Genomic DNA, 12362 nt, shown 5'->3' on the forward strand with positions numbered 1-12362 from the left:
TCGGGTTTCGCGAAACCCGACTATCTCTAAAGTTGAGTCGAGTGAAATCGGCCGATTATGGCGAAAAATCGGGGATCGACCGAAACACGAAACCCAATGCAAAGTCAATGGGAATTTTTTATTTTTTTTCCTTAGGATAAAAGCCAAATCAGTATCTCAATCTGCCTGTGAATTGAGATACTGATTTGGCTTTTATCCCAAGTCATATTGCAAGACTCGCTAAAGGGTTGATTGTGACTTGTAGGATCGCTACTTCCAATAGGTGGCGCTATAGAGTTCAAGTCCTCTTTTTCCTGATGAGTCCATTTGCATAGCACCAGAAAGTCAGATGTGTCATGGTACCAGCCGCGCAGGTCCCGTTGTGCAGTGTATAAAAAAAAAATAAAACATGCAGGACAGTATTTTATTTCAAGTTTTTCTTTTTTTTTTATTTTAAACACAAATACATTTACAGCATGCAGAAAGACTGATGGAAATGGCAATTTACCCGTCCCAATATCAATGTGTATTATGTGCGGACCTCTTACTGGCCTGTCTTCTGTCACCAACGCTCATGTAAGTGTCACGGTATTAAATAATTAAAATAATTTAGCCGATCGCCATTAATAAATAGGTACACACTGTGCTCGCATCGCTGTACTATTCCCAATATATGCATGTGCCAGGAAGAGAACATGAAAACGAAAGACGAACCGAAAAGACTCAACAACAGGCCGTCTACTATAATCTAGAATCGTTTACCACAAACCATTATAATGGAAGCCTGAAGTAGGGGAAAGCGAGGAAACAAACTATTCATAGTGAAAACTTTCAGATAAGCTTTATTTTTTTTACCAGTTTGACAGAGCAAAAAAAACAAATCCTGATATCATAAAAAGGTAAAACATAGCAAAAAAAAAAGTAAAAAAAAAAAAAATTCAGACGACAGCGACGGAGGCACAAAAAGGAAAATATTCTGCTTCCCGTTTAGTGTGATGTGCACAGGTCTCCCCTAACATAATATACCTGCGGCTTCTGCACGATGGGTGCTGTCATTCTCCTGCATCATATTTCTCAAAGATGCGCTTGGATTAGACTGAAGAAGCCTGGGTGACATGTTGTAATCAAAGCCTTCATTCAGATGGCTGCAAGTCACAGCCTGAATGTGGGATTTATTACCCAAACTAATGGTATCATCAAGCTCGTTCACAAGGGTCAGTAGACTAGCACACTAACGTAGATGCTAAACTACGCCCGCATTACGGCTGTCTGAATGAGGCCTTACATATGTTGCACAAGTCCAGCTTTGTTGGTTTAAAGCCACAGGTACATATTAAACTCGGCAGACTGTGTGTGCACCATCCGAGGCCATGAGAAATCAGGAAAGGGACTAGTGTTAATCGATCAAGCGTTATATAAAACGTCAGTGTCAAGACCCCCTACAACTCAGGAGTGTATGTTATATAGCGGCACTTAATATAATTCAAAGCTGGCGGCTTCCAGTAGGGAATGATGCTCCTAAACTGATATGATCTGGGTCTAGCCTTACCAGTCTCCCCCAGTATATACTAGCCCACACGATTATGGCAAGTAACCGGACGGCTAGGACACAGGCTCCTCTAGTATTCCATCAGTAGTGTATACTGAAGCTACCATGTAAGAAAGGCTCCGCCGTCAGTAGAGCGGTTCTCAGAAGGTAAATCCTAGTGAGGAGAACTGGTTATAGCTATAGTTATCAGAAGCTTCGCTTTGGCGTCCAGAGGAACAAAAAAAAAAAAAAAGTCAAAAACTGAATGAATACAAAATAATCTACTGCATGAGAATAAACGTCAATTAAGGAGGTAGAGTGCAAAATCAATGACATCCTAAACAAAGAAAAATCCATCAAGTACAAGTCATTTTACACTCAAAAATCTTAATAATGTCCTACCTACAAATTTCCATCTTTCAAACAGCGGCGGTCCTATACTTGTACTTCCCATAAAGAGTATGCACTGTGACGATCCTCTATAAAAGGGGTTATCAGGGACTTGGCCCCATAGGAAAAAATAGGCAAAGAACTTTCTGGAGGGTAGTTAACTGCCTGCCTGCAACGATCTCTCCCGGCTCGGAGCGGTCACGGACTGCTCCTTCAGGCGAGTCTACAGCTTCCAACGACGCAACCTCGACAGAGAAGAATCTTCTTTTCGACTATGCTGAAGGGTGTCAATGCCGAATCCATGCCGACTGACAGCCGGATTCCTGCTGACTAGCTGAGGTGAGTCAGTCAGCATGATGGCAGCCATGACACGCCATTGACAGAGCAGACGGAAAGAAAAAAACTGCTCTGTCAACGTGACATCTCTGGAAGCAGGAGAATCGCCGGCTGAGTCTGAACAGATTGTCGCAGTACAGAACAGGCAGGTAGTTAGCAGCTACCAACTAGCAAGTTATCAGCCCCATACGAAAAAAAAATGATTAAAGTTTCAGATAACCCAGTATGCACTGGAAACTTGGCATTACCTTCATCAATTGATCAATTGTGTACGCACACAGTAAAACCCAGTTGCCATTTATTCATGCATTTCCAGTGGAAGTTACAGAGGAGCGGCACAATGCAGAATTCTATTAAAAGATGGGTCAGAATAAGGGAATACAAGCATTTACTCAGGGGGAGCCGATAGGTCCCCTAAACTTAACCCGCTCTTCTAAACCACATATTAGATACCGGGAATGGGACACCCAGTTACCTACAGAAACACTCGATGAGGGTACGCGACAGTCCTTTCTAAACATCGCTTTCTCCAGTGCATGTAAATACGTCCCCATTCCAAGAAAGCACCACTGCAAGGAATGTATGCAGACTAGAGACTACAATGGATAATCGAAAGTGGTATAAGGAGGAAATTAAATATACATTTCATAAAATCCCGTCCTACAGTAACGGGCCTCGATGATCCCATACACATTTATTAACAGGGTAAAGCAGAATGTTTTCACACATAACGCTAAGGAACAGCACAGTCTGGTATAGATACGTTTTCCTCCTGCCTCGTGTTACGACCACACGGCAGCAGGTTTTCCCACCACAGAACAGTAGAGCAGCCTCGAGTGTCCTGAAATCTGGAGATTATTTGGTAGTGAGGATTTCAGCCCAGCGGCAGGTATAATAAAGCACGCTTTAGTAGCTAGACACTGTACAATCTACAGTATTTTATTGTAGCACTGATGTTAGAGTCACTTCATCAGTCGCCGCCGGCCCCGATATAACGCAGCGGACTTTTACACGTATTGGAGAAGGTTAACCTGGAAGTGTATTAAACCGTTATAGTTTGTTCCATGTCCCTATGACGAAAGATATACAGAGACGTGACTAGGCTCTACTCGACCAGTGACGTACATTCAGACTTGGCACAGTGCAGACTAGATTAAGACATGGAGAACAAACTATGCAATAGATGGAGCTATTAAATTACATTTCATATGCAAATACATCGGAATTGCACTAAGTTTTCGTTGCAAATAAAAAAAGAATTTTTTTTTTTTTGCAAAAGAAAAAAAAAATTGGGAGAAAGGAAGAGCTGTACAGGCCGGATATAAATTACAATTTCAAAAACAATCCTACAATCCCCAAAAGTGAAGTGAACCCCAGTAATGATCACCACTTGACTGTCCTCGATGCGGTCGGTCCTTCAGCAGCTGAAATAAAAAAAAAATAAAAGTGAACTTCATAGCAGCAATTTGACTCCTCAGTGATTGACGATGCATGTAACGGAAGCCCCACAGATGACCACATCGAGATTGCTTCTATTTTAATGAATAGAGCAGCAAATAAGATTATAAATATTGTATAAGAATAGAGATGAGAGAATTGGTTCAAGGAAAATTGAATTCCCTTGAATTTAACACCAAAATTGTTTGTGATTCACTTTGTAAAATGCCGACCAGCCAACTGCTTCTTTGCAGATTTGTAAAATGGGGAGTGATTTAAGACAATTCTTTTCATTTATTTAAAAAAAAAAAAGCCGTTTGGGAAATAAATGGAGCGACCAAACTGCCTGGAATGGGCAACGACTCGTTTTGCTTTGCATAAGTCTGGGTACATCCCTCCTATTGACTCCTACTGGGTAACTGGTATTCTACAGGTCATATCGTTGTACAGTCTATCGAATGGGAAACACTATGGCGAATGCAATAGCTAATTTGTTAAGGTTTCAAGAAATCCCACCTTTATCTGATACCGAAACACATGAAAGTATAAACTCTCCCACCTATCCCAAAAAGAATACAAAAAAATAAATAAATGTATATACAACTTACATTTTGTCAGGCTTAGCAATTCCTCCACGGATAGAAACCGGCTGACTATTCTGAGGGAAAACAGCGCCGCCACGAATTGCATTTGGGTGTGTTGGTGAGGCAGCTGGGTGCTGACCGGGACGGATAGGTTTAGCTGAAACAAAAATTATATTTTGGTAGATTAATTGAACAGCCTAACAAAGGTTGCCTCATCAGGGACCTATGTACAGAATATGCTAGAACTGTATACATCTCCAGAAATGTGCTCAGCTCCTTTCAATGCTCCCACACAAATGAATGGAGAGAATTACACGTGCATGTCCAACTCTCCAACCTATGCGAGCACCACCAACGCGGCTACTGAACAGAGAATTCGGCCACTCAAAATGAAACCAATTTGTTTTAGGATGTAAATGTGCGCATAGAAGGCAGACTAGTTACCGATCTGTGCAGAGTGTCCCCTTCTTGCCATATTCTTGGATCTTACGGCCTCTTTAATGCGATCGACTTCCTGTTGATACCGTTTCCTATCGCGAGATGCATTTTCTTTGGCTTCTTTTAGAGCGGACTCCAAGGCTTTAACTCGTTCAGCTGTAGCTCTAAGTCGTTTTTCCAACTTTGGAAGCTCGCAACGCAGATCTGCATTATCACGTACCAGCTACATAATACAGAACAAAAAGTGTCAGATTATTTTTTTTTTTTGTTTTTTCACCTTACACAAAATGCACAAAACTGTTAAGGGGACTCAATACATACCTGTTTATGGACCTTGGTGAGCTGCTCAAGGTTATTTTCCAGAAAGGAGATCTTCTGCTTCTGTGCTGCGCTCCCTCCAGTATCATCAGAGTCCATTTCTGCACTCTGTATAGAGAGAAAACACGTTAATAGGAGAACCAGGCTGCACCAAAATAAATGAGGACCTGGAAATCAATTACCTTTTTCACTCTAGTTGTCAAATCCTGAACAAAAAGCTTCCTGAGATTATGCAGGGTCTGGAGTTCCTTAGCCTAGAATGCAGAAACTTAAGATCAATTCAAGGAGGATTACATGGCCAAACAATGGACGGTTACATATCCGTCACATTCTGCTTACCACCGTCTCTTCGAGTCCCTTCAGATCCTGCCGTGCTTGCTCTCTTCTGTCTTGTATAACCCTGAAGGAATATTGCAAAATGTTAACAAATCTGACAATGATAGCAATAAAGGTCTGAATACATATGAAAACAAATGTGTCCAGCATTAACCAAATGTGTACATTAACTAGGAGCCTTAGAGGGGCTGTACAGGATTGCAAAAACATGGCTGCTTTCTTCTAAAAACAGCACTGCATCTTTTCACAAGTGCCATAAGGTCTGGCAGCTCTGCCCATTCACTTTAATAAAACCAAGTTGCAGTCTAAAGCACAAAGCTTATGTAGCTGTTTTTAGAATAAAGCCAGTTTGGTTTTTTTTGGATAACAGACAACCCTCTCTGTCGAATTCCATACAGCAGAAGTTCTCCATGTAGTCTTTGTATACATTCCGCATTATCTTCAGGGGAACATTTAACTTTTTTTTTTTTTTTTGACTGAAACTGAAATGACAGTAGGTTTGTCTTCAATGGGGAAAGTTCCTTCTGAATGCAAATATTCCCTCCATGAAATACATGGAGGGTCCGGGCCTGTCAGAGCAGCTCTGCCCCATCTCATAAGGATAAGTGGGAGTTTCCCTGATGTCCATAAGGCCTAATACAGTATTTGAATGAGGTTCAGATTTATCAATTCTTTTTAAAGTCATAAGATTACATGCTCCCCAGCAAAACAATGATTACCGATCATTATGCACTTACGTGAGGTCATGCAACTTCTTGCTTTTCTCCTGATCTGCACCTTTCAATTTTTCATGCTCCACCCGCAGACGTTCTTGCTCGAGCATCATCTTCTGGTTTTGGCTGCAAAAATAAATTGTACCATTATATAAAACAAAAAGTAATATGACCACAGTGCCGGCTTTGTACCTAGGACTGCTTATTTAATCACGGCTTAATATCACAGACAGGGGTTGACAAGTTGTGACAACTTTAACCCCTTCACAACATTACTTATATTTATGTTTGTCGTGTCCCTGAGCTCGACACGGGCTCAGACGCTGAGCCTGCATCTTACCCCACATCTTACTCCACCCAAGGCTGCTGACCAGTTAAATTCCACTGTCAATCTGACAGCAGGATTAACACACTCTAGCTGGAAGTGCGTCATTCTGGTCCTCCATCAACGTCCGCCTAGTAATAACGGGGCAGTGATTGTCATGACAGCGGGCTCGTGGCCAACATTCATAGAAGATTTTGATTTCTGCTATACATAGCAGTGCTGAATCCCTGCTATGTATAGCACAGGCGACCAATCGCAGAGTCAAGTCTTTTAAGGAAACTATTGAGGGGGAAAAAAAAAAAAGTTTTAAAAAAGTAAAGTAAAACAAGTTTAAAACTATCTTTTGCCCCACTGAAAAGAAAAAAAAAAAAAAAAAAAACAATTGGTATATCAGCGATGTCCAATCAAAATATAAAATTAAACATATCACTAAACAACGCAACGAGAGAAAAAAATAAATCAAAATGCCAGTACTAAGTTTTTTGGCTGCCACAACGTTCAATAAAATGCGGTCAAAAGTATGCATCTATCTAAAAATGTCAGCTCAGGGCACAAAAAAATAAGCCATCACACCAGCTGCAGAGCCCAAAAATGGAAATTGCAAAAGTCTTGGAAAATGGCAACAGGTGCAAAAACTTTTTTTCACTAATTTTAGAATTGTTTTTTTTCACCTCAAAATATATAAAAAAAGAAAAAAAAATCTCTGCGTACTTGTACTGACCTGAGGAATCATACTGCCAGGTCAGGTTTACCATAGTGAACATTGTAAATTAAAATAAACAAAAAACAATTGTGGAATTTCACAGCATTTGGAATTTTTTCTCCATTTTCCAGAAGACTGTGGTAAAATTAATGGTGTCATTCAAAAGTACAACTCATACCACAAAAAACAAGCCCTGATACGGCTATATTGGCTATTGGCGAAAATATTAAGAAATAAAAAAGTTATGGCTCTTGAAAGGGGAGGAAAAAATATAAACATGGAAAATGGCCATGACATGAAGGGGTTATGAGCAGAGCTCCTTAAAAATGAACCTGAAATGGCCGATCAGCTCCATTTCCTATGGATAAATCTAGTTTTTATCTCAGTGTGACATTTGGATTAAAGCGTAGCAGTCTTGCTACATTATATTGTCAGGGACAATGAACGACTTACTCTTGGAGCTCGGTGATGATCTTCTCCTTCGTATCGATCTCGTCCCTCAGACTGCTCAGCTGTTTCTGATGAGTCTCCCGATGACTCTGAATCTGTTGTTCCACGGCGTGCTGAAAAACAAGATTACAATTTAGGTTCAGATCTGGAAAATTTTTACTATTAATACCAAAGAGGAATTTTTTTTATTCCACAGTTTAAAGGGGGGATAATTTACCAATTGCTGGCTGTCTGACTGCTGGGACGCCATCGATCCTGAGAACCAGGGCACTACAGAACCCCATGGGTACGGAGTAATGAGAGATCATGCACACTCTGCTGCTCCATTCAGGTTTTAAAACGGGACCGCTAAAGATGGCCGGGCCCATAAGAATTAATGGAGAGAGTAGGTGTGCATAATCAGTCAAACGAGCCTTCCACGCGGCTCTTTCAGCCCCCCAAAAATTGGTGGGAGTCCTAGCAATCAGGTCATTCTCCTCCATCTTTTGGATAGAAGAGGACTTCCTAACTTAAGAATACCTTTCTAAAAAGGTAATAGGGACCCTAAAATGTGGTTTAAAGGAAACCTGTCACTAGGCTTTCCCCAATATAAACTACGGCTAGCATCTTTAATGCCTCTTTTACAGCAAGCTATATACAAGCTATCTCCAAAACTATTTTATAATCCCCCATACGGTGCAGTCTGGTCAGATGGGTCTTGTCTTGCTTTGTTGCCTCCTCTCTCGCAGTAATCAAAGTCCTCATTCCCTGCTTCATGTGCGCGATGCGGCCAAGGTCTTCCACAGCGCGCCCCCAATCTCTTGCGCATGCGTATTTCACTCTAATGTACATGCTCCAGCTTTACCTCTGGGTTATCTGCACTCTCTGGCCTCTCCCGATGCATGTACATATAAGTATGCCGGCACATGAGAGAGTTTGGGGCTCTGTGTGGATGACATAGGACACGTCATCCACATGAAGCAAGGCAGGAGCATGGCGACTGCAGGGAAAGAGACAACAAAGCAAGACCAGCGGTGCCTATCTGACATGACCGCACCATATGGGTCACTATGAAATGTATTTTTAGGATCTGCAGAAGGAGTTAGGGACTTGTGCACGCAGGTTGCTAGATTGCTGTAAAAGTCATTAAAGGTGGGGCAGTAGTTTACAATGGGAAAACCTAGTGACAGCAATTGTCTAACCGTTCCCAATAGTTCTCCAAGGCTGTAGACAGGGAGCAAAGCACATGAGCCTTCATGAGCTGTTAAAGGAACAAACACTCCAGAAACTGAGCTTTTCTGATACAAAAGAGCTGGTGAAGACATCGAATCCTGGAAACAAAAGGTTTCACACGCAGTATGTGTTAATTGGAGGGAAACCATCACAATAGAAATGTTAGAAACAATATCCAACCCTGTTCCTGATACGTAAATTATGGAACAGATTGAGGCAGATTCGGGGGGTTACAGGGTTAACCAAATTTACACCAATATGGTCTAACAGTAATTTAAAGGAATTTGCGGCTCTGGGAGGTCTGATGGAGTGGCAGACTAAAGGAATTTGCTTTGTACACCAAATAGTCCAACAACGAGCGTTGAAGTCCTTTTCCCAATTGCAAGCAGAGTTTGGTCTGAGGCCCGCAGGAGAATATCAGTATGCACAGATGAGACATGCTTTTGGAGCTCAAAAAAAGAGTACTGACATTGGGATTCAGGAGGATATAGTATTGGAGTATGTATGTGGTGACGGGACTACAAAGGGAGTTATTTCCACCCTATATAAGGACCTTATGCACACGTATCTGTTAGATTTCCCCATAAAGGCAAGAGCTAAGTGGGAGAGGGACTTGGGCCCGGTGGAGAAGGAAACATGGGAATCGGTGCTGGAGTGGGTTCCGCGATTGTCATTGAGTGAGCCGTATAGGTTGTTGCAGCTCTATATTATACACAGTATATAAATCTCCGGAAGTGCTACATAAAGCGGGGTTGCGTGCTGATTCTGAGTGTCCGAGGTGTGGGTGTGAGAATGCAGGAATTTATCATATGATGTGGACGTGTCCTAGATTGGCCGCTTTTTGGGTGGTAGTTTTGAGTCGGGTGGAAGGAGCGTATAAATGTAGAGTCCTGAGAGATCCGATAATATGCTTGTTGGGATACGTGGATGAAATAGGAGTGGACAACACCTGGAAGATTGCAATCGCTAGGTTACTGTATATGGCTCGGAAAGTGATAGCACGGAACTGGATAAAGGCAGAACCACCTGCGAGGAGGGAATTTCTTTAATATGTACAACACGGTCTAAAGCTGGAAAAAGGGGTTTACAAGAGACGGGGGAAAATAGAGATGTTTAATAAAATGTGGTCTCCATGGCTTGAGTTGGGATGAGGAGTAATAGAAGTTGGGTACTATAGGCTTCAGATAGGTGAGAACTACTTGAGGCACTGGTGGCCTCAGGGGAGTTTAGACTTGGGATGAGCTGTCCTGTGGGGGGGTTGTTGTGGGTATGTTGGGGATTCTTAAATTAAGAAAAAATGTATGTAACATATTGAAATGTGGATGAGAGAATGATGTTTTCTCTTTTTCTGTTTATTGTTAATAAAAATCTATTTAAATAAAAAAAAAGAAATGTTAGAAACAAGGAGGGTCTAAAAAAACTTAAATGGAGACTAAAGACTGGAATTTAGTAAAATCGTACTAACTAAAGGAGTCCGGTAGAAAATGCAATAATCATTCCAGGCCTTTTATATTGCACAATAACAGATATTTCTAATAAGCACATACCTTAACTTCATTGGCAGTCTGCACTTTATTTAGGTGCTCCTTCTCCATTTCATGAACTTTTTCTACAATACAATAGATGACAAGGTATAAAACACAATTTTCAGCAAAACATCATGAAGGAATTGGTACTCATTTACAGAAAAGGGAGATCATCATTGAATTTGGACTGCCGTGCCAGTAGGAGCAGACACACGCCGAGGCTATTCCATCATAAGAGTAAGAACAGTGGTACAAATATACAGGCATCAAAGGAATAATTATTCGGACATCACATCGGACATTGTCGTTGGACTTGCTGAAGTTCACAAATCTTATGATAACTTTCTGGTATTTGTAAAATGAAGACTTATTAGAGCTTTTTATTAGAGCTACAATGTATAGTTTTGATTTTAAGGGGGTTGAAGGCACAACAGATGACCGGGTTACCATGTAAAGGACTACAAATCATGATTCTTTTCCCATCTCACAGGTGATTAACTATTGACAGGCTGCACATACAAAACAGAATGCTGCTGCACACATTGCTGTGCTGCTCCCCTATGCAAGACACTGCATGGTCAGCTGCCCAGCATGTGAAACACAATCCTACCCAAGATAGAGCCTGAGCATTGGAGAGGAGATACGTGCCGTGCAATATCCCATATACTCCAATAAAGGAGATAATCATGTGTTCAGCGTCCCTTACATCAGGAAAGCGGCAGGTAATAACCCGCAGCATGGTTGCTTGGCTGGGTCACAGACGTATTAGAACAATCTTCCTCTATAAAGCTTAAACTGTGGACTACATTATAAATATACACAATACAGAATTTAAAAAAAAAAAAAATTTTTTAGAAGGGCGTTTATTTCTTTCAGTAAATCATGGTACTGAACAAGGAAAAATATAATTATAAAGAATAGTGACGTCAGTACTAATCAAAGATTTCTCTCTATTTTGACTCTCCACTGCGGTCACTCCTCCCATTTTTCACAAAATACTTAGTAGGCTTTCTAGAATATCAGGTTTGTGTAGTCTGTAATAACTTTCAGAGAAGGAGTATAAAGCCCAAGACAGAAAGACGCCCCACCCTGTGCCCGCAGCTTGACAAGCTCCTCGTTCAGAGAATCCACAGACTCCTCCATCTGCCTCCTCTTCTGCTCCAGGTTCTGGACGTACTCGGTCAGTGACTTGATCTTTGCTTCATGCTTTAAAGAGAAACATAAAGGGATGATTGAGTGAACCCTCTTCTTAGGCAGACTGCCTTATCATCAGCTGATGGCTGGGGGTCCAGCTGTGGATTTTATTTTTACAGGGGCAAGTTTCAGCATGCACAGTGCCCTGAGTGACCATTTAAAGCATTAGTGCAGTAATGCCCCTCTCCCTCAAATCTATGAGATTATTAAAGGGCATATGGATAGAATGTATAATGATGGGACAAGTTTTTACAGTAAAAAAAAAAAAATTAAAATAACCTAAGCATTACAGTTCTGCCCTAATGCCTACTGTGGTACCTCCACTATATATTACGACAAGCTTTAGGGTTTCACATTGCACAGGTTTCCAGCTGTCACACATCCCGCAGCATCTACCTGAGAGATACGGAGCTGGCAGGCAGCAAGTTCCTTCTCGTTCTCCTCCATTTTCTTGTTGCTCTCGCTCTGAGTGCCCTCCAGCTGTTTGCAGCGTTTCACCATGGTCTTCACCTCAGACTTCATCTTGCTGATGTACAGCCGGGCCACGGTGAACTCCTCATCGATCATGCCGCTCACCTCTGGTTGCTATTGGGAAAGAGATCAATTGTTTTTATCGCGCCAAATGTGCAACTTCTGAAAGAATGGATTCATCATTCCAAGTTCTTGTGATTTGCATCTTCCCAACAAACACGATTAGGATCATCGAAAGCGGGGGAGGGGGGCAGGGAAGCTTCTCAACATTTAAGGGGGGAAGAGAAAAAAAAAAAAAAAAAAAGAGTTAAGCCCATACATCAGCCCACCATAGATGCCACAGCGCATTTGGCATTTTTTTTTAATGGACAGACATTATTAATTTTACAGATAAAAAGAAAACTTTCAGCTGTAACTAAGTA

General features: G+C 41.4%; 1 protein-coding gene across 1 annotated transcript in view; it reads right to left on the reverse strand.

Annotated features, from left to right (window-relative positions):
• Window positions 1-401: 401 nt before the first annotated feature.
• KIF5B (kinesin family member 5B) overlaps window positions 402-12362 on the reverse strand; it is a 69596-nt gene continuing 57635 nt past the window's right edge. Inside the window, exons 16-26 of the mRNA XM_069729659.1 lie at window positions 11866-12054; window positions 11364-11481; window positions 10297-10358; window positions 7541-7650; window positions 6084-6185; window positions 5350-5410; window positions 5193-5264; window positions 5014-5118; window positions 4699-4915; window positions 4279-4411; window positions 402-3657 (exon numbers count right to left, since the gene is read on the reverse strand). Coding sequence (XP_069585760.1) covers window positions 3651-3657; window positions 4279-4411; window positions 4699-4915; window positions 5014-5118; window positions 5193-5264; window positions 5350-5410; window positions 6084-6185; window positions 7541-7650; window positions 10297-10358; window positions 11364-11481; window positions 11866-12054 — 1176 coding nt within the window. The 3' untranslated portion in view covers window positions 402-3650. The remainder of the gene's footprint in view (window positions 3658-4278; window positions 4412-4698; window positions 4916-5013; window positions 5119-5192; window positions 5265-5349; window positions 5411-6083; window positions 6186-7540; window positions 7651-10296; window positions 10359-11363; window positions 11482-11865; window positions 12055-12362) is intronic.

Source organism: Ranitomeya imitator, chromosome 6 (genome assembly GCF_032444005.1).
Source record: "Ranitomeya imitator isolate aRanImi1 chromosome 6, aRanImi1.pri, whole genome shotgun sequence".
NCBI classification, from domain to species: Eukaryota; Metazoa; Chordata; class Amphibia; order Anura; family Dendrobatidae; genus Ranitomeya; species Ranitomeya imitator.